At 58.2% G+C, this 19,781-nt stretch overlaps 1 protein-coding gene across 8 annotated transcripts in view; it reads right to left on the bottom strand.

Annotated features, from left to right (window-relative positions):
- Window positions 1-19,028, bottom strand: part of SYT7 (synaptotagmin 7) — a 62,492-nt gene extending 43,464 nt beyond the window's left edge. For 7 of the 8 annotated variants that reach the window (XM_082477537.1, XM_082477541.1, XM_082477544.1 and 4 more), the window contains exon 1: window positions 18,602-19,028. In XM_082477537.1, the coding sequence (XP_082333663.1) occupies window positions 18,602-18,632 (31 nt within the window). In that variant the 5' untranslated portion in view covers window positions 18,633-19,028. The remainder of the gene's footprint in view (window positions 1-18,601) is intronic. The other variant, XM_082477538.1, reaches the window with a different exon arrangement.
- Between the last annotated feature and the right edge of the window lie 753 nt (window positions 19,029-19,781).

The raw sequence follows: 19,781 nt of genomic DNA on the forward strand, positions 1-19,781 counted from the left end.
AACTCCTCCAGGAAGCCTTCCATAATCTCCCCAGTGGGAATTAATTTCACAGAGCTCCCATCACACCGTGCCTACACCCTTGTTTTAAGGTGCAGTACTAAGTGCCAGGGCTCTGGAGCCAGACTGTCAGGCAATTCGGATTCTTATTCTTCCAAGCTGTGTGACCTCATCTCTGTGTGCCTTGGTCTCCCCATCTGTAAACAGGGATAGTACAGGCCCCATAGGACTACTGTGAGGTTTAAAGGAATTAGCACAAAGAATGCACTTAGCACAGTGCCTGACACGGAATAAGTAGGCAATAAATGCTAGCTATTATCGTAGCATTACCACGTCAAACCCTGCATTAGAGACATCTGAGGCATGGAGTTGGCCCTCAATGAGTGTTGAATGAAATACTGAATACACGTTTAGTTTTCCCCACAGGATAGCGGAAGCCAGGGGTCACATCTTATTCGATCTTGTGCACCCCTGATCCCTGCCCCAGGACCTGGCCCAGGGCCTAACCAAGAGCAAGCATCAGTGAACACCTATGGCAAGGAATGGGGAGGGCTGAGGCATGGGGCTGGGGGGTGAGGGTGTGCAACAGTTGGAAGCCAGGCTAGGCTTCAGGTGTGGACTGCAGACCTGACCCCGTCCCTTGCCAGGGCTCTGCCCCCACTCCCAACTCCTTCTCATCTCCTCAGCAAGCCATGATTTATAGATGAACAGAATCAAACAGGGCCGCTGGCTGCTGAGATGCCCTGAGGAGCTGCCGGAGAGGGAATGGACTTCTGAGGGCAAGCTCACCAGCTGCCCAGGGTGGAACAGGAGGGGAGGAGGGAGCAGGCACACACCTACAGGCCAGAGACGTGGACACCCAAGGCTCACATACACATACACGAGCCACGGAGACTCACCCTTGGCACAGACGCCTATGCCCGCCTCCCACATATAAACACACACGCACACACACACACACACACACACACACACACACACAAGCCATGCTGACTCACCCCTTGAATTGACACCCATGCTCACACTCACACACAAACATGCACACACACCCACGGTCACGGTCACGGTCACGAACAGATGCCTAGACCACTCTGCTGTCCACAAGGTCTAAATGTTCATGCACTTCCTCTGGCCTGGAATTCTCTCCCCATGCACATCTGTCCTCTGGAGCAGAGCAGTGGGACAGGCAGTAGACTTGCAAATGACTTGGGTTCAAGTCCCACCTCTGCTCCTGGCCAGTGACCCAGGGCGAGTCCCATTCTGGGCCTCAGTGTTTTACCTTCAAATGATGATAAGAACCCCTGACCTCCCCTGCTGGGGTGTTGTCAGGATCAAATAATAGTTAACATTCATTAAGCACGTGCCTTTTGTGGCAGACACTGTGCCAGGAAGTCTATAGGCACCGTCTCATGTGATCTCTGCAACCTTTACCATTATTATCCCCATTTCCCAGAGGAAAAAACAGGTGTGGAGAATTAAGGCAACTTGAACTCGTCCTTGACCCCGCTATGGCTGTCCCCCTCTGAGCTGAAGCACGTGACAGCACTCTGTAACATGCTACACTGCGTGACCCAGCCACACCCCCCTTCCCTCCTTCTTTCAAGAAGGCCAACCTCTTTCACACTTGAGACTTCACATAAGCTCTTCCCTCTGCCTGGAATGCCCTTCCTTCTATTCTCTACCTTCCATCCTCTTCTTTCTATTCTCAAGATCCCTAGACAAAGATGGTCTTCATTCCCTCCCACATTCCTTTCTGTTGCCCCGTAACTATGACAATTCATCACTGTGGATTAATAGTTAGCATTTTGTATGTCTTTCCCCACTGGGAACACTTGGAGGACTGAGACCCCCAGATCACTCATCTCTGTAGCCCAAGGTCTGGTACATAGGAGAGGCTGGATAAATACGTGCTAAACAAATGCATGAAATTATTCAAAGTGCACGTGAGCCTTCCTCCTCCAGGAAGCCCTCCCTGATGACAAGTGCTCACAGCAGTCTCCAAACTTGAATGAACTGCCTTCTGTCCAGCCTCCTTTTCTTGGGAGTAGGCCTGTCCTCCAAGCAGGGCCAAGAGGTTCTCCTCATTGCTCGGTGTCTCCCACAGCCCATAGCCCAGGACACGATATAGAGGAGCCATCGGACATGCTGGAGATCTGGGCACATAGGCTCTTTTCCCCAGAATTCACTTGCTCTGACACTCTCAGATGGTGACACACACACTCCCCACATCTAGCCCGTCGAAAGTTGTCCCATCACCCCCAGACTCTCCTAACGTCCTGGAGTCATCCTCAGATCCCAGGCCCTTGCTTTCCTCACCAAGTGCCTTTAGTCATAGTAACTAATGTATGCTCAGCACTGAATCATGTTCACAGTTTTTAGCACCCTCTGAAGGTAAATCCTCTTATCCTCATTTTACAAAGAAGGAAACTGAGGCTCAGAAGGGGTCAACACTTGCCCACACAGCAGAAGAGAGACAAAGCCAGGATTGAGCCTGGAGTCTGGAAGAGCTCAACTCTGTGCCCCACGGGAGCTAAGCCTTAAAATAAGTTGCTCCGAGGATAGACGGAAGGGAAGAAAGAAATGGAGTGAACACAAAACAAAGAGCAGCCAGGGAAAGGGCTTCCACTTCCCCACGAACTTCCCCAAGCAACTTCAGAGACCCCTCTTACCCACACACCTTTGCCACAGCTCCTTCCCACCTCCACTGCCCCAGCCCTTGGCCTCAGTAAAGCAGCCTCATTAGACAGATGCTCAGATGTTCTCAAAGTCTCAGAACGGGTTGGGGGTTGGGTGCCTGGGGCCGGGCAGGAGCAGGAAGAAGAGGCGGGTGAGGTACCTGAGGACTTTCCCAGGGCCGTGCCTCTGGTGCGGACTAGGGTGAAACCACTATTCCAGAGATAAAGCAGTGACGCTGCGGATCACATTCCCATCCTGGTCCTGCCTCCTCCCACCTGATTCTGCACGACAGTGCATCATGCCCCAGCGCCTCCCCCCACCATCCTTCGGTGGCTGCAGGATGACGTTCGAGGTGGAAAACAGCGAAAGCTGGAGTCACAGGTTTCCACAGGAAGCACCCCTCCGCGGCGTGCACGGAGAGCAGATGGAAATGGGGGAAGGTGGGAGGGCAAGGGCAGAGCCTACCAGCCCCAGGGCTATTTGGGCATGGGAAGGGAACATTTCTGGTGCCTATCCCACCTCCCTTCCTCTTCTCGACCCAACACACACAAGAAAGCCAGAAAAAGGCAGAGTGTGGGAGAAAGCAACAGAAAACCAATGAGCTAAACTCTGAACCCCAGACAGCCAGGCAAAGCTCCAGGCCTCCTGTCATGCTGAATTTTCTGCCCTCTCTTCACTCTAAAACTCCCCACTCCAGGCCACCCACCTTGGGAACGGGGGCAGCTCTTTCCTTGCAATAGGAAAAACAAAATGAGATGGGCGGGTAGAAAGAAAGAAGACAAAGGAGAGGAAAGAGAGCCTGGCACTCATTTCCCAGGAGAACTGAGCTTTGGCCCTGCCCCCATGCCCTCCGGACAGTCTCTCTGAGTTTCCTTCAGAAAGCAGTGGCGGCCTCACCTGGGGCGGGAACAAGGCTGGCAAAAGAGGAGGCCTGAGGGGAATTGTTTTGGAAAGTTACAAGTAGCTGAAAATAGGGGCTTAGTGAGAGCAAGCCTCCTCAACTTTGACTGTAATAAAAACAGATAATGTGTGAGTGAGCTAGGGAGAGTGTGCTGGCAGGGGCCGCAGAGGCCGCCTGGATGCAGACGGTTTAGAATTCAGAGGAGATGTCAAGTGCGTAAACAGCAAATGAAGGATTATCCGGATGGGCCAGGAGCCGTTCCAGCAAGAAATTGGATGGGGACATGTCAGGATCCACAAGCACTCCGACTCCTCATCAGGGAGCGGGGCCTGGTGAGCTACGAGGGCCTCATCCACACCTTCTCTACCTCTGCTCTCTCTTCCAGCAGAGAGCGTGGCCTTGGTAATAATGGCTCAGGTTTGTTCAGTGCAGAACAGTTTACAAAGTGCTCCAGAGTCTACCGAGGGTTTTAAATCCATCGTCATATTTAATGGAGATGATGGGGGTATCTTCTGCCCGGTGAGCCCCTTCTCTCACCACAGCCACCCCCCCAAAAACTCCCACAATTCCTGGCTTAGGGAAGCCTGGTGCATCTGGCTTCAGTCTTCAGCCTCAAAAGAGGGGGTGCGGGGTAATAGGCCATCTGTAGACACCAGAGAGCTGCTGAGTATGGAAGTCATCAGGGTCAAAGCCATTCAGGACAGACAGGGCCAGGTGCCAGCTCTGAGCAGGGAGCCCAGACTGAAGGGTGTCCAGCCAGAAGTTAGCCCGGAACATGCCACCCACCCTGATCCCAAAGCTGATGAGCTGCCTGGGCAGCCATGAAAACGATCATGTCCATCAGGGCAGCAGGAGCCCAGGAAAAGGAGGAGCTCAGTTGGAGGGTCTCTCCACCAGGAGTGTGGAGCGGGGGCAGGATCAGGGACGTGTGATGATTAAGTGCAGGCCTTGACCACTAGTTACTCTTATGAATAATGCATTGTTGTGCCTTGGCCTAAATCAGCATCTTATTGTTATTAATAATACACGGCTGCAAAGAAGCTGGGGTTGGAACAGTGTGCTGTATTTTATCTGAGGATCTCAGAGCACTTAAGAGTTCTTCATGCTGATGACTCAACACTACCTCCCCAAGTCATAGGCTTCCTTACAGGACAGGGCACCTGTCCTGCCCTGATGCCCTCCCACCTGAAGCTTGGAGCCATGAAAGCCACAGGGGCTAGGAATCTTCTATCCTGGGATTCAGATTCTTGACTTGAGCTTTTGGTGGCGGAGGGCGTCCACTTAATCTTCACCAGCTCAAGGGCTCTTGGGGATGCAACATAATGTGAAGCTGCTCTCAGAGATGATCAGGAAGGAGGGATATAACCAGTGGGAATCCAGGTGTGGGAGAGGTGGATGGAGAGAGACCACTGTGGATCTGAACCCAGTTCTGCCACCCACTGTCACTGTGGCTGTGTGACCTTAGTCAACTAACTCAATTGCCTGGCCCCAAGTCTCCTCGTTAGAATATAAGGTGTCTGAGACTCCCTCTTGGAGGTGCCATTCTTTCATATTATGGGGGTAATTTTTGCACCACAAATATTTGGATGGATCCACAGAGCCCGCTGCTCTGAACTCTGTCCGCGGTGCTGAAACAACGATCGGCCCACGGCCTCTGTCCGTGGTGCTGAAACAGAACTCAGTCCCGAGACTGCCCCCTCCTCCAGGCCACCCCGTGCATTGCCCCGGGTGAGCGGAATTCAGGAAACGAGAACCTTTTTCAGGACTGCAGCGTAGCGGTCCTACCTTACTCTGCTAATCACTCCCTAATAAGTCCGAAGCTGAAGCCACAGCAGTGAGCAGCCCGACCTCAAGAGCCCCCTTTCTTGGATGAGGTCCGCAGATACCAAGAACCCCAGTCAGCAGCCCTACTCCAGACAAAAAGAGTTTCCCCGCTAATGTAAATGCCGCATCCCATTCCCTCAGGGGACCCCGCCGCACTGCCTCCTGGCGGCTGGCGCGGGTACTGCGCTCAGAGCAGGAACACAGAAGGTCCCCAGCGGTGGCGCTGGGTGTGTGGGGAAGGAGAGGCAGACGGTCGGGCCCTCGCCGCCCCCTTTCCCCTCCCGGGGCAATCTGGAGCTCTGAGCTTGCAGTGCTGCCCAACACCCAAAAGCTCCAGGCTGTCTGACTGTTTTCCAGCCACCCTGGGGTGCCATGCTGCCCCATTCACAGCAAAGGCTCAACCCACATTGCTGGACCCTACCAGGTGAAACTTCCTGTTCCCTCCTCCAAGGTGGGTGGGGTAGACCTGTTTAAACAAACACAACCTTTTCTCCCGCTGCTGGGCCAGTCCTAACGAGATGAACACAAAGACCTGTAATACCCCTCCACCAGGGCAGAGGCTCTCTACCTCACACCCACCCACATAAGACACTTGCCCACAGCTCTTGCCTAGGAAGAAGCGTGGGTTGGGGGAGAAGCCCACAGCTGCAGCCCACTCCTCTCCTCCCACCCCACAGGTAGGGGCACTTTGAGAAGCAGATCTGCTTGGTTAGCCTCACTGGGTGTAGAAATTCCCCTTTTCCAAAAACAAACAGCAAAACAAAACCACCTGAAGACAACCCCCCAAATCAGCTTCTCTGGATCCAGGCATGGAGTAAAGATAATAGCCTTTAATTACAGTAAATATAGCTAATAGCAAATATTGAGCACGTACTGTAGGCCAAGCACTGTGCTAAGAGCTCTGCGAACATTATCTCATTCAGCCTTACCAAACCTCCCTCCCCCAGGAAAGCATCATGATCAGCATCCTACAGATCAGGAAAGTGGAGTTGAGAGGTGAGGTGACCACTCAGGGTGGTGCAAATACTGAGACTGGCATGGGAAACCACATCTGTCTGCCCTTAATCTTGCAGCTCAGCTGGGTCTACCTCACCATCCTTCCATGTTCTTCGGGAAGCCTCAGTGCCACTTAGGTGTTTCCAAGACTACCCCACCACTCCACGATCCTCATGTCTCAGCTGAGAGCCACATGGAGGAAGAGAGTAGCACCTCACACTCCCACAGCACTTTGCAGCCTGCAAATTGCTTTCATAGCCACTGTCCGAATCAGCCCTCATGGTACTGAGGCCCTCCTTTGATTTTACAGGAGAGAAAAAACTAAGGCTCAAAGGAATAAGTTTTGTCCCAAGTCACACAATGAGTAGTGGAGCCAGAAGTCAGATGAAGATGGTGGGACTCCCAGCCCAGTGCTCTCTTTCCCCCATTCTTCAAGGCTGGGGTCCTGCAGGCAAGCCAGAAAGGGGGTCTTAAGGGCTTTCATCTCAGGTCAGGCTTCCTGAGGCCCTGACCTGAGCTGCTTCCCTTCTCCTGCTCCCTAGGGGCCATCAGTTGGCTCAGCTCTAACTTGGAGTCTCGAAGTCTCATTCTAAATGAAATTTTTTTTCCAGGCAATTACTTCCTGCTAATTAGGAGGCAAGATTGCCAGTCCCTGGGCCCTGGGCTGACCCCTTTACTCAACTCACAGGGGTGGGGGGTTGTTGAGGTACTCGGTAGCAGCACCCGCCACAGAAACTGCCTGGATCGGCCCCATCATTTGAAGGAGGCCAGGGGGACTGCTGGTGGAGCAAGAGGCTCCAAGGAATGGGAAGAAGGGAGGTGGGGATGCTGAGGGGGGAGGGACTCTGAAGTGGAAGAGAGCCAGGGGACAAGAAGCTGGAAGGAGCCTAGACGTGCCGTGCAGAGTAAGAGAGAGACCTAGGCTCAGCAGCAGCGGTGGGGGGGGGGGCCGGGAGGATCCAGAGAAACGGGGACACGTCATAGGGAGGAAAAAGGAGGCATCTCAGGAAGCAGGAAGACAGAAGAGGAGGGAGAGATCTCCTTCTGCAGAGGGAGGAAGGAAGGCACCCTGGAAAACGGTCAAGATTACAGAAGTGGTGGTAGAGGTACAGACGGGGAGATACTGGGAGACTCCAGGAAGGGGAAGGAGGAATTGCTAAAGGAAATCCCTGGGGAGAAGGGGAGGAGAGCCGGGGAGGACAGCTGGAGTGGCAGCTCCCAGGGCCCCAAGAAGGGCTCTCTCTACATCATTGTCCTTGAGCCTCCCCCAATGTCAGTGCCCAGCCAGTCGGGCCTGCACGCCCTCCTACGCAGCCACAGGTGTGGGCGGGCATGATGGCAGGCCACCAGCCGGCTCAGGCCCCAGATGCTCCACTCACCCAAGGCAGCCAGCCGACTTTCCTTCCTGCCAACCTGCCACCCCCTCCAGCAGGCTAAGCCAGGACCATCCTGGGTCACGAAACAACATGACCAAGGGGCTCTGGGGCTGTGTGGTCTAGCCCCTCCACTTTACAGAGGGAGGATCAAGGCCCAGAGAGGAAAGAGTGCTTGTCCAAGGTCATAGAGCAAGTGAGTGATAAGGCCAGGTGAAAAGGGATCAGGGGCTAAGTTGCAGTGGTGGGTCCTGTTCCCTCCTGGGCAAAGCCAATAACAGGAGACAAGACAGGTCTTGGTCGCCAGCAAGTCAGTCCCTGATCAGTCTAAGCTCTGTGGAGTGTGGGGTGGCAGGCAGAAGGGAGTGAGGGTTTGCCAGGGGCTGGAAGGGAAGCAAAGGAAGTCACCATTTATGGAGCACTGGGTGGGAGGGTTCTGCAAGGGTTATAATTGCAGCTAACATTATTGAGCACTTACTAGGTACAGTGTTCCCACCACTTAAGACATTACATGCAGATCTCATTCAATCCCCACGATAACCCTATAAAGTATGTATTACTGTTATTCTCTTATAAGGAAGAAACTGCGACTCAGGAGGGTTGAGCAATTGGCAAAGTCCACGGACTAACCAGTGGCCTGGTTCTAACTCAGGCGGCTGGCCACTGCTTTGAGGACCCCTCTACGCCAGCATTATCTGAAGATGCTCGAATCCCAGAGTTCCCAAGATCCCAGCCCAGCCCTGGCAGAATCTAGGCCCCAAATGCCAAGGGGGTTACAGTTCTGTGGTATGGAGGCTTCTTGTGGCCCAAAGGAGGTCTCAGACTTGAACAAGCCCTGTCTTAAGGTGCTGGAGTCTGGATTCTAGTCCTGGCTCTGCCACTAACATACTGTGTGACCTTAGGCATGTCACTTGCCCTCTCTGGCCTGGTGCTCCCACCTATATCATCAAAGGGTAGGACCAGATAACAAGAGCTAGTGTGCACGGTGCTAACTCTGTGACAGGCATGGTTCCAGGCAGGGTACGGGCATTAACTCAGCGAACCCTCCCAGCAGCCCTCTGAAGTAGGAGCTATTATTGTCTCCGTTTTACAGACAGGGAAATGAGGCAATGAAAGGTTAAGTAACTTGCCCGAGGCCACAAAGCTAATCAATACGTGGCCGATCTGGGATTCGCACCCCATTGCTTTTGATGCAGAGCCCCTGCTCTGGCTGCTACTCTGCATTATTTCCCTAATGACTCTCTCAGCCCCTGCTTGGTGCCCCAGAGAGATCTGCCTATGTCCCTCTGCACAGGCACACATGCCATCATATTTCCACATGGGAAGCACACACACCGTCATGTGTCTGCATGACACGACATGCGTCTGCTCATGCTTCCACGCCCGCTCCTGTGCTTCCACCCCGATTCTGTCTGGAATAGCCACACACGGCCATCCGTGTCCGCAAGAACAGGCCAGCTCCGGCAGGCCCACATGCACGCATACACACAGACGGCCCCCTTTTCTGGGCTGACTCGTGGAAGCCGTGTGCCAGGCTGCAGCACATGGCCATGTGGTAGTGATGTGGGCCGCCACGCCCCTTCTCATCTGCCCCCCTGCAGTGCCTGGGTGGCTCGCACGTCACATCCCGCACCTGCCGGCACCCCCATCCACGCTGCCTTCCTCACACCTCTCCTCTAACAGAAGCAGGCACCTTCTCCAGGAAGGAAGCAGGCACACGCCCAGCCTGGCTCCCACAGCCCAGAGATGCCAGCCAAACCGGGGGTGGAGAGGGAGAAAGAGGCATCGATCGGAGGCTCTGGGGGCCCGAGGTCCACGGTTCCTGTCTGAGACTAAGCTCTCCCTTAGGTCTGAGTGCCAGAGCTGAGCTCTCAAGACCCTAGAGATGCCAGCTCCCCTTTGCATTGCCAGATATGGAGCCAGACGGGGGACCAGGGGACAGTGGCTCTGCCCATCACTCCCGAGCAGGACTGTGGTGCCGAGAGGGTTTCTCTGCCCAAGTTACCATTGCACCCCCTACAACCCCATCCCTGGTCCCTGCTCTCTCCTCCCTCTGCCCAAGCATCTCAGAGTTCTGGGTATTTTTAGGCCTCAGCTGACAGGCTGTGAAATCGCTCCCTTCGCACCTCCCTAACCAGGCGGGGGCTGGAGAGGGAGGAATGGGGTTCTGTGGGGGGGGGGTACACACACAGCCGATTCATCAGGCTCCTCCAGGGCTGGCAGGTGCCAAGCAGGGAGTAAGGGGTGCCTCCCCTTGAGTGAGAGGATCCTTCCACGGGGCCTGGAGAGAGGGAGAGGAGACAGGGTGGGAAGGAGGCTCCGCCCCGCTCCAGGGACCTGAGAACAAAGCTTTAGGGGACACCGAGCGCTAAAGCAGGCGCTGGGGCCAATACTGATTCCCAGCCCTCCCTTCCGAGTGATGGGCCGAGAGACAGGCTGGCTCAGATCCTAGTGGGATAAGGGAGGCACTGGACAGTGTCGCCCAGTGGTTAAGACCTAGCTTTGGGGGTGAGGCTGACTTGCAATCTCATCCCTGCTCTACTGAGTGACCTGGTGAGACACTCCACCTCGCTGCGCCTCAGTTTCCTTATCTGTACAACAGTGGTAATGATATCTCCCTGAGGGACTGCTGTGAAGATTAAATGAAAGATGTATGTGAAGAACAAGACGGTCTGTGGACCCACTAGGCACGGCTAAGAGATTCTCCTTTGCTGCTTTCCCTTACCGGCAAATCCTCCTAACTATTTCTTCTCTGGGCTGCCTTCCTTACCGTGATCCCTGAGGCAGGAGCCCATAGTTCAGCCTAGCTCTTTGGTGCCTGCTGGACCCTCTCCCGCAGGGGAATAAATCCCCAGCTAAGGTGGTTAGAAAACGTAGACCATCCCCACCCCCCTGCTTCCTGCTGCAGGGCACACATACACATCACGTGTGCACACGGACCCAAATGCCAACATGCTCGCATGCTGCCAGTGCCTGGGTGTGAGAGCGTTTGCTCTGGGATGGCCCCCTAGGGAAGTGGGAAGATGTACCCAGGCCCTGCTGTGAATGGGCCCCTGTGCCAGGGGCCGTGGGCACGGGGAGGGGGGCGGCCTGCCTAGTTGCTGTGGAGACAGGTTGGCTCTGGCGGGGCTCTGGAGCTCAGGCCTGGCAGCTGGAACTTGAGCTGTGCGGTTCCTCCAGGGCTGGGCCCTCATGCCCACGGTGGGGACAGGGGGCGCGGAAGCGATTCTCAGGAACCTTAACCGCGTTCGCTGAGCCCCTGGGCCTGTCCACCTTGGCTCTACATTTCTCCCTGGGAGGCTTTCTCTGATACCCCAGCCCCCTAGGTAAGCCCCCGGTGGGAAGGGGAAATCTGTGCCCACCTGCGCCAGGCTGTCCCCTTGACTGCCCATTACCCACCACAAGCTTTCAAAGGCCAGGGCCCCAGACCACCTGGTATGGGTGCTTTGGACACAGCCCTGTGCAGGTGAGGGACTGAGGAGGGCCTGGGCAGAGGTGGGAACAGATATGTTAATGGCTGGGCCCCCAGCTCCAGATATGGGCCTGTCTCCAGGCTTCCCACCCTCCACGCTGCCACCGAGTTAAAGTTCTTTATAGAGATATGCTTGAAAGCCATCCATGGCCCACCATTGCCCTAATTTAAAAAAAAAAAAAAAAAAGTCCAGCTTTCCTATTTCAGAATGCCAGGACCTTCATAATCTGGCCCAGCCCACCTTTCCCAACCCTCAACTCCTGCTATTGCCCCCCCAAGGCCTTCCTTCCAGCCCCCCACGCTCAGACACTCACTGCTTTCTCGACTGGCCAAGACCTGTCACACCTCCAGGTCATTGCATGCGCTGTCCCCACCACGCAGAATGCCTCCTCCCTGCCTGCTCACATGGCAAGCTCTTATTCTTCCTTCAAGACCCAAAGCCCCGGACCCAACGCTCATGCTCCTGGGTCTGGTGGTGTGGCTGGAATCCCAAATCAACTTCTAACTGCAAGTGCCCCCATCCCAGGGTGGTCTGAGGATGGACAAGCTAACGTACGTCGTGGCACCTATGGAACGCTCCACACATCTTTGCTGTTTTGATGGTAACTGACAGACACTGCCTCGGTGAAGCCCTCCCCAGGCCTCCTCCACCAGGGCTGAGGCAGGCCTGTCCTCCTCGGAGCTTCCGGAACCCTCGTCCCACACATCAATCACTCGGTGCAGGGTGATGTTGATAACAGCTGCCGTTGACTGAGTGTTTACTATGTGCAGGGCTTTCTGCTAAAGATGTTTTCTGCCTTATCTCATCCTCCAACTCCATGGGAGGTAAAAACCATCATCATACCCATTTAACAGAGGAGGAAACTGAGGCCAGGGTGGTGAGTAACTTGCTTCAGGGACACAGCCGCAAATGTCTCTGCCAGAAGCTGTTTGACCCCAGAGACCTAACTTAAGCAAGCCATCCCCTGCTTTGCGGATGTAAAGTGCACAGCACATACTGCAGGCTCCACAAATAAGAACTTGCTATTATTGTCCTATTGTTATTATGAGGGGAGGAAACAGGGTATGTTGGGTGACCTAAGAGGGGCTTCCTTAGGCTGAGCCCCCTATAAAGCAGGGGACCCCCATTTTCCTGTAGAAAGAAAGTGAGGGCTCAGAGGGGCCCTTGGGCTGCCAGGGACTGGGGTTGGGATGGCAAGCATGTGTACAGGGAGCCCCAATATCTGGACGCGGTGGACCTGAGGAACCTGAGGGAGGCTGGAGTGAGCGAGTGCTCGAGGGTTTCATGGCAGGCCCAGGTTGGGCCGAGCAGGAGAGGGCCTGCCGGGCACTGGTTGAGCTGGCCACCACTCTCCGGCCCCACTGACACCACCCCGTGGTAATGAGACGGATCCAATTTGTACCCAGGGCCCCGCCGGGAGCATCTGCCACGGCAGGGTTTGAAGTAATTTAATTGGACACATTAGCCACACAGCTCTCTCCTCTGCTCCCCTCGTGGAGGGCCTCAAGCAGGCACCCCTCAGGGCCTCCCACACCCGCCACCCCGCCTGGCTGGAAGCAGGGTGATCGCTTCGCCAGCCAGCACTGTGAGACGGACCTGCTAGGACGGACCCCTTGGCACCCCACCTCTCTCATTTTGGGGGCTCCTGAGGGCTCTAGAACCACAGGGCTGGGGTTTTGGGGTTCTCTAGGCCCAAAGTGCTCCCCTTTCTCTGATGCAACCAGCAACTCCCAGCTGGGGCTCAGACCTCTCCCGCCTGCCTCCTCCGATGGGCAGAAAGGGTCACCCCCTTTTCTCCCCGAGCCAGCTGGAGAACTCCAACTTCCTGCACTCCAGGAAGGGCATCGAAGACAGAGGGCCACTACCAAGATTGAGGTTGGGTGGGCAGCTCTCTTAGGGCTCTGGGAAGGGGTGCATACACAGAGACACACACACACACACACACACACACACACATACACACACACACACTGAATCAGACAAACACATATGCATGCCCAGTTACACACACACACACACACACACACACGTGGACAGACCCACACGCTATTGTGGTCATGCCTGTATCTGTACAGGCCAAAGCTCCACCCCACCCCCACCCCCCATCCACGCCCGTGCACGCCACACAGCCAGGTGAGGCCCTGCTCCCAGCAGATGGAGTCCTTGGAGGCGGCCAAGCTGGCAGGTGGGAGGGCGTGGCAGGGGGCAGGCAGGGCCCCTTGAGGGCACAGGCCCCGCCTGGCTGGGTACAGGGCCAGGGGAGCTGCCCTCCCCAAACGCTTTCCGTCACAGCTCCCTGGGCACCTCGATGCACCTCGCTACAAATCCACTCATTAGCTGCTGTTGACAGCGGGCACGGAGCTCAGACGAGCACAGCTATTACGGCCGTCCAGCTGCCACCCGCGCACACACAGGTACACTCGCAGCGCAGCGCTTCTGTGCACCGGCCCCGCCCTCCCGCTCCCTGGGTGCTGCAGCCCCACACACTCAATCCCTCGGATATGTCAACTCCCCAAATGTCCCAGCTCACCATACCGGTCGGCTCCCAGCCCAGCCTCACAGGCGACACACCTCTTCCAAGGGGCTCCTCCAGGCAGAAGCTGCAGAGCCCCCCAGGGCAGGCCCGACGTGCCAGCCCACTTTCTGACCAACTGGGTCCAGTGTTCCAGGCACAGGCTCTGGGCGCCATCCAGCCCCTTCCACAGGTCCCATGCTGCCTGCCAACTGCATTCCAACCCCTGGGGAATTCTGCTGGGTGAGACCGAAGTCCTGCCCTCCAGACACAAGTTGGACAGGGCCCAGCAAGGCTGCCCCTGCTGCCCGGAAGGTCAGGGACATCCACGTCCACGGAACTGGCAAGGTCCACCTGGTACCACCAGCTGGGGTCCCCTGGCAAGGCAGGTGGGCACCCGGGCTGGCCTGGCACAGGCTGGCTCTGGCACCTGGCCAGACCAGTGACCGCCCCAACAGAGAACACTGACCTTACCGGCGGCATGTGCCACCTGCCTGGCACTGCCCAGGGGACAGGGCGCCGGCTCCACTCGGGGCTGCCCGCACCCACCTGAGATGCCTCCGTGCCTCCGAGGAGCCTGGGCAGCCAGCTCCTCTTCCAGCCAAGAGTCCTCTGCTCAGGACTGGGCCTCCCGCACGCCCCCCTGACCCCGAGGCCACCCCCCCACACCACGAGGCCCCCCTTACCACTCCTCTCCCTGCTGTTCCCAGCCTCACTCCCCTGTGGGAAGCAGTTACTGAGAACGGTCCATCAGATTCAATAAAGATTCAAAGCCCCTGAGAGAATGGGGGTGGGGTGGGCGGGGAGTGCGGGTGAGGAAAGGAGGAGTGGGAAGGGGGGGACCACACACTCTTCCTCTGCTGGTCCCTCAGGCAGGGCTGGAGGGGGTAAGAAGGGGACAGTCCTCCACTGTCACTCTATGTTGCCTGCAGTGCCCCTTGGGCCTGAGCTTGGGGTCAGCCAGGGGCAGGTTCCAGCTGTCCGGGGCCTGTCTTTGTTCGCCTGACACCCACCTGTTCCTCTGCCTTCCAGCTGTCCCTCACCTGTCACCTGCTGGCCTGTGGGCTCCCACCGCAGTCCAGCCTGCTCTAGCCCCTCTTCCCCAACCAGGAGGCGCTTTGAGGCTCTCTCCCTCTCCACCATCCCCCAGTCCTGGGCACCCAGCCTATCGGTCAAGCTGTCCCCACGAGGCCACTGAACAGCATGATCCAAGGCCCAGGGGCAGGGGGCAGTCCTGTCTCCCTGGAAATGCTACAGCCTGGGGGCACTGGCTGCCCTGACCCAAACCCCGCAGAAGTCATACGTCCAGCCCTGCATTTTGGACCTGTCCTGCCCCAAGTCCCCCTCACAGCCATGGTCCGCTGGGAGGTCGCTTGATCTTCAGTCCCAGACTGTGAGCCAAGCCCAGGAGGCAGGCCAGGGAGGTCTGGGCCCGTGCAGATGGGGTAGCTGGGGGTGGGGGGAGGGTTTGTCAGTGAAATGGTCAGTCAGGTCTCCTTGGACAGCCCCACACCCCAGCCCCTGTCCCTAAACTTGATGGCCCTCACAGCGTACACCGCTGATCTGCCCTCTCAGCCCCGATTCCTGCGCCACACGCTACCCAAAAGCCTCTGTCCCTCACTTGTGCCCAGTGGGTGGAGGGTTGGCCTGGAATCGTGTGGATCCTCCTGCCTTGAGAGAGAAGACCCTCTGTGCCAAGGCCCCCTGGCCCATGCAGAGGGTCCCCCACACTCCCTAGGAATGACCTGCCTGGAAGAGTTGCTGTAGGGGGCAGAGCCCACTAACAGGTGGGACAGACAGAGAAGACTTCAAGTACTGCTATCCCCAAGGACAAGTTCATAGAGGGCTGGGGGCAGGGCTGGCAGCCCTCAGGACCTGAACCCTCTCCCAGAGCTGCTGCACCAGCCCAGACTTTGCCTCTCTGGCCTTGCTCACCCACAAGGTCACCTCTCCCTCCCTCTCTCCCTGCTGCCGTCCTGCCTGCCCACTGCAACACTGACCCCTGCGGGCCTGACGAGGCCCTGCCCTGCCGGGGGACAGGGACACAGGGAGGCCTGGCCAGGCCAGCTTTGGGATGGACAGAGGATGGAGGCTGAGGGCCGGGAGAGGGCCGCATGTTTATTGGAGGGGACAGAGGGGAGATTGCAGGCATGGCTGGGGGGAGGCGAGGCAGAGTTTGGAGCAGAAGCGAGGGCGGGGGGCTGTCTTCGTTCTTCACTGGGCTGTGGCTTTTCCCCACAGTCCCTTGCTTCAGCCACAAAAGATCAGGAAGAGAATTGCCTGGAGGCTAGGGGCCCACAAGGGGAGGGAACTGCTCCTGTCCCCTGCCAGGATAAGGGTCTTAGCAGCAGGCTGAGCCCTGTGGGGACTTGCAGAGTGCATGGGCTGAAGGAGGGGGTACACAGGGACCTTCTGGAACCATCCTGGAACAAGAGGACAGGAGATTAAGATTTTTTTTAAAGGATTGGGCCACAGGTGTTCCAGGCAGTGGGATGAGGGGATGAGGATGTAAATGGTACTGGCCTTTGGGGGACCAGAGGGATGGGCCTGAATCACACGGGAATTAATTTGCATATCTTACTCCCACCTGGTGCCTGCCTTGGGGGACACATACCCTACCTGGGAGAGCAGGGTCTGGGGAGCCTGGGGTGAGCTGGGGCAGGGGGGTGGTGGTGGGAAGTCTGGCTTGGAGCTGTAGGGATTATAGGAGGTGGGCCGGGATGCCAGGGGGTACAGAGGCCAGATTGAGGCCCCCAACCCCCTGGCCCCTCAGAGATCCCCAGGGGACTAGGATCAAAAGCAAATTCTGCCCTCTCCAGCCTATGTCTGACCCCATCCAGCCCAGTGTCCACATCAGAGAGAAGTAAACGTAAGGCTGGTCTGTTTCCCGGTCAGAATTGCCCCTGCCACAGGACTAGTGGGTCCTGCAACCAGAGTGGGCAAGACAGGTCTCCAGCCCAGACAGCAAGGCCCATTCAAGGGGGAGAGGGAAAAGTCTGGGGGCCGCCAACACACCAGGGGCAGCACTGGGTTCCAGGCCCTTTGCCCAGAAGATGCCAAGCACATCAAGTTGGCCTCCATGGAGAGGGCAGAGGTCCTTGGAGGAGTGGTGATGTCATGGTGCCCAGGCGTGGGAGGAAAAAGGAGGGAGGGAGAGGGGACGAGGGCAGGGCCCCAGGTCACTGGCCTAACAGGAAAGGGGAGGCTGCCAGCCTGGCAGGGCAGGGGGAGGGGAGTGTCCTCACTGCATCCCCCCTTCCATCTTCATACCCTGGAGCTGGTCTCTGAACTAAGCTATTGGCTTCTGAGAGGGTGATCCAAGCAAGAGAACACCTCTGTCTTTGGTCCAAGTGCTGGAAGCTGGCAGTCTCTTGGGGAAAGATGCCAGGATAGGTGACCTGGGTCCAGAGAGATGAAGGGAGGGGTCTCCAAAGGCAATGTCCCTTCCGCCATTACCTAGAGGACATTCATAGATGGGCATGAGGTTCCAGAGAGGGAGACTGAGTCTCTTTCACCCATATACGCAAGCACTGAATGAGTGCAATGCCTGGCACCCAGGAGGTCCTCCTCAGTGGGCTCGGGCTGCCATGACTTGATGAGGGTAAGAATGGAGCCAGGGACAGGCTGAGGCTGCCCCTAGAGGGAAAGAGCAGATGTGGGGCCGGGGCAAGAGTGGGCAAAGCCGGCGCCCACTGGACTGCCCTCAAAAGCCTTGGGGCTCTAGGCCCCTTTTGTGGAGGGCCTTAGAGCTATCCTTTCCCCCAGGACCCCCAGTCCCCAGAGGTTAGCAGGAGTAAGCCTAGAGGCTCTTCGTCCGGGAGCAAGTCCTCAGGCTGAGGTGTCGTGCTTTTAGCATCAGACAGAAACCCAGAAGAGGAGACCCTGCTGCCAGAACTGGCAGACTGCGGGTGCTGGGTCCGGGGTGGGGCACCCCAGGTGGGAGCTGAGACTGAGACTGGGCAGGAGCTGCAGGCGACCTGCCTACAGGTGGGCGCTGTGTGAGGAGGCGTCCGGAGCCAAGGAGGAAATGGCAGAGCAATTTCCTGAGGAAGGTGGAAAGATTCCTTGGCTTGGCTTCCAGGATGCCAGGCAGACGTGGGCTCCCAGGCCACTCCCCGGCTTGGGCTCAGGAGAAATGCAAAGCAGCACGGCCCCTCCCCCTGCCACCCCTGACAGGACTGGAGTGAGTTTGGGGTTCTTTGCTTCCCCCCTCCCCAAGCCCAGGAGAACATTCCCCTGGTACCCCTATTCTCACCAATCTGTGCTCTCTTTCCCTTCAGGTACCCCTGCCTCCCTCCTCAACGTTCCTGCGGCTCACCACCCCCTAGAAGCCCCCCTCCCCTGCTGCTGCACCAGATTCCCACTTGCCCCCTGGCACCCTCTCAATTCACAGTTGGCACCGCCGATGTCACTCTGTTTCCCGGTGCCCACAACCTTGGCCGAAAGCTGCCCGGGATCCTTGTTCTGGGGTCCCCTAGCACTGGCTACCGGGAGGCACTGGTGCTGGGGACCCGGGGGGTGCCTCTGAGGGCACTGCGGGGGCAGCGGCTCCTCGCTCCGCCACACACGTTGTCCTTGGGCTGCTGGGGGTGGGGGGGAGGTCCTTGTGGGGACACTGCAAAGCCGGCGCCCGGCATCAAGCTTGGCAGTGCCCGGACTGCGGGGGGCCGGGGTCCGAGCTGCTGCCGCTCAAGCCCGCGCCCCCGGTGTGGGGTGACCCTGGGTGGGAGGAGTCCGTGCGGCTCCGGCGGACAGCAGCCCCGGGCTGGGGCTCCGAGACGGCTCCCGGAGCTGCCGCCGTCCTGTCCGCCGGTTCGGGGCGCCCCAGCCCGCGCGGGGCCGCGCTTACCTGGGCTGGCCGCCTCCGGGTCCCGGTACATGGTCCCCTCGTCGCCGGTTCCCTCCGGGCTCTTCAGAGCCGCCCGTGGCCGCGCGTTGCTCCGCCGCCGCTGCAGGGCATGGGGCCGGGCGACCCCCGGGGGCGGGTCCGAGGGCGGGGGCCGCGCGGGCTGCACCGAGCCGCTGAGCCGGGGAGCGGGGACCGCCCGCCAGCCCTCCTGCCCGCCCGCCGAGCACGCTGCAGCCGCCGCCGAGCCGCGCCGAGCCTCCTCCCTCCGGCCTGTGCGCCGCGTGTGCGCGCCGGAGCGTGTGTGAGTGTGTACGAGGCCGTGTGTATGTGTGTGTGAGCTCGTGTGTGAGCGCGCCCGGGGCACCGCCGGCGCCGCCCGCCCGCTGTCGAGCGCCTCTGCCACCGCCTGCTGCCCGCTGCCGGCCGCGCGCCGCACTGCAGCCCGCGCCCGCCGCCGCCCCGAGGGCACCACCGCCGCCCCGCGCCCCGCCCGCAGCCCCCGCAGGGAGGGCACGGAGCCCGCCGGCTGGGCTCTTTGGGCTGCGGGTCCCGCCGCACAGATCGACCCACCCCGCCGGTGCGCCCCTGATGGCAGCGGCTTCGCACCCCGCAGGGCGGCGGAGCCGGCCATCTCCTCCGAGGTGCCCTTTGACTCCGTTCCAAAAAGCGTGGAGATCCACCCCGGGTTTTCCGCTCGGTAGCGGCTGCAGGGCGTCAGCTCGGGACTCGACAGCGCGGCGTCCCGGGTAGGGGAGCTGGCGTGTGTAAAAACCAGGAGTAGATTTTTGCCAGCGCTGAGCCTGGGTCCACCACTCTGGCCATCCCCAGAGCTTGCGCACAGCTGGAGTCTAGGAGCTCCACCCTCTATGAGGGACTAGGCCTAGTGACCCTCCCCACTTAACCCAGCCGCACAATAGAAGAAAACAGACCTTTCAGCCTCTGCCCCTGCTTCTCTCGATCCACTCCTCCAGTGCCCCCCTCCTTTTCCTTGACCCCAGAACTTCAGGGGGTAAGAAGGAAAGGCCTCCTTCCCCTTCCAACCCTGGGGCTCACTTGGCCCTCTCTGCCCCTCTGTCAGCTCAGCACAGTCCAAATCAGGTGAACCCTAATTCTCCTTTCTCTACAGAATTGGAACTGTTTGATTCTGGGGCAGGGAGGAGAAGGGGCCCATATCCCAGGG

Source organism: Balaenoptera physalus, assembly GCF_965194825.1.
Source record: "Balaenoptera physalus genome assembly, chromosome: 10".
Taxonomy (NCBI): Eukaryota; Metazoa; Chordata; class Mammalia; order Artiodactyla; family Balaenopteridae; genus Balaenoptera; species Balaenoptera physalus.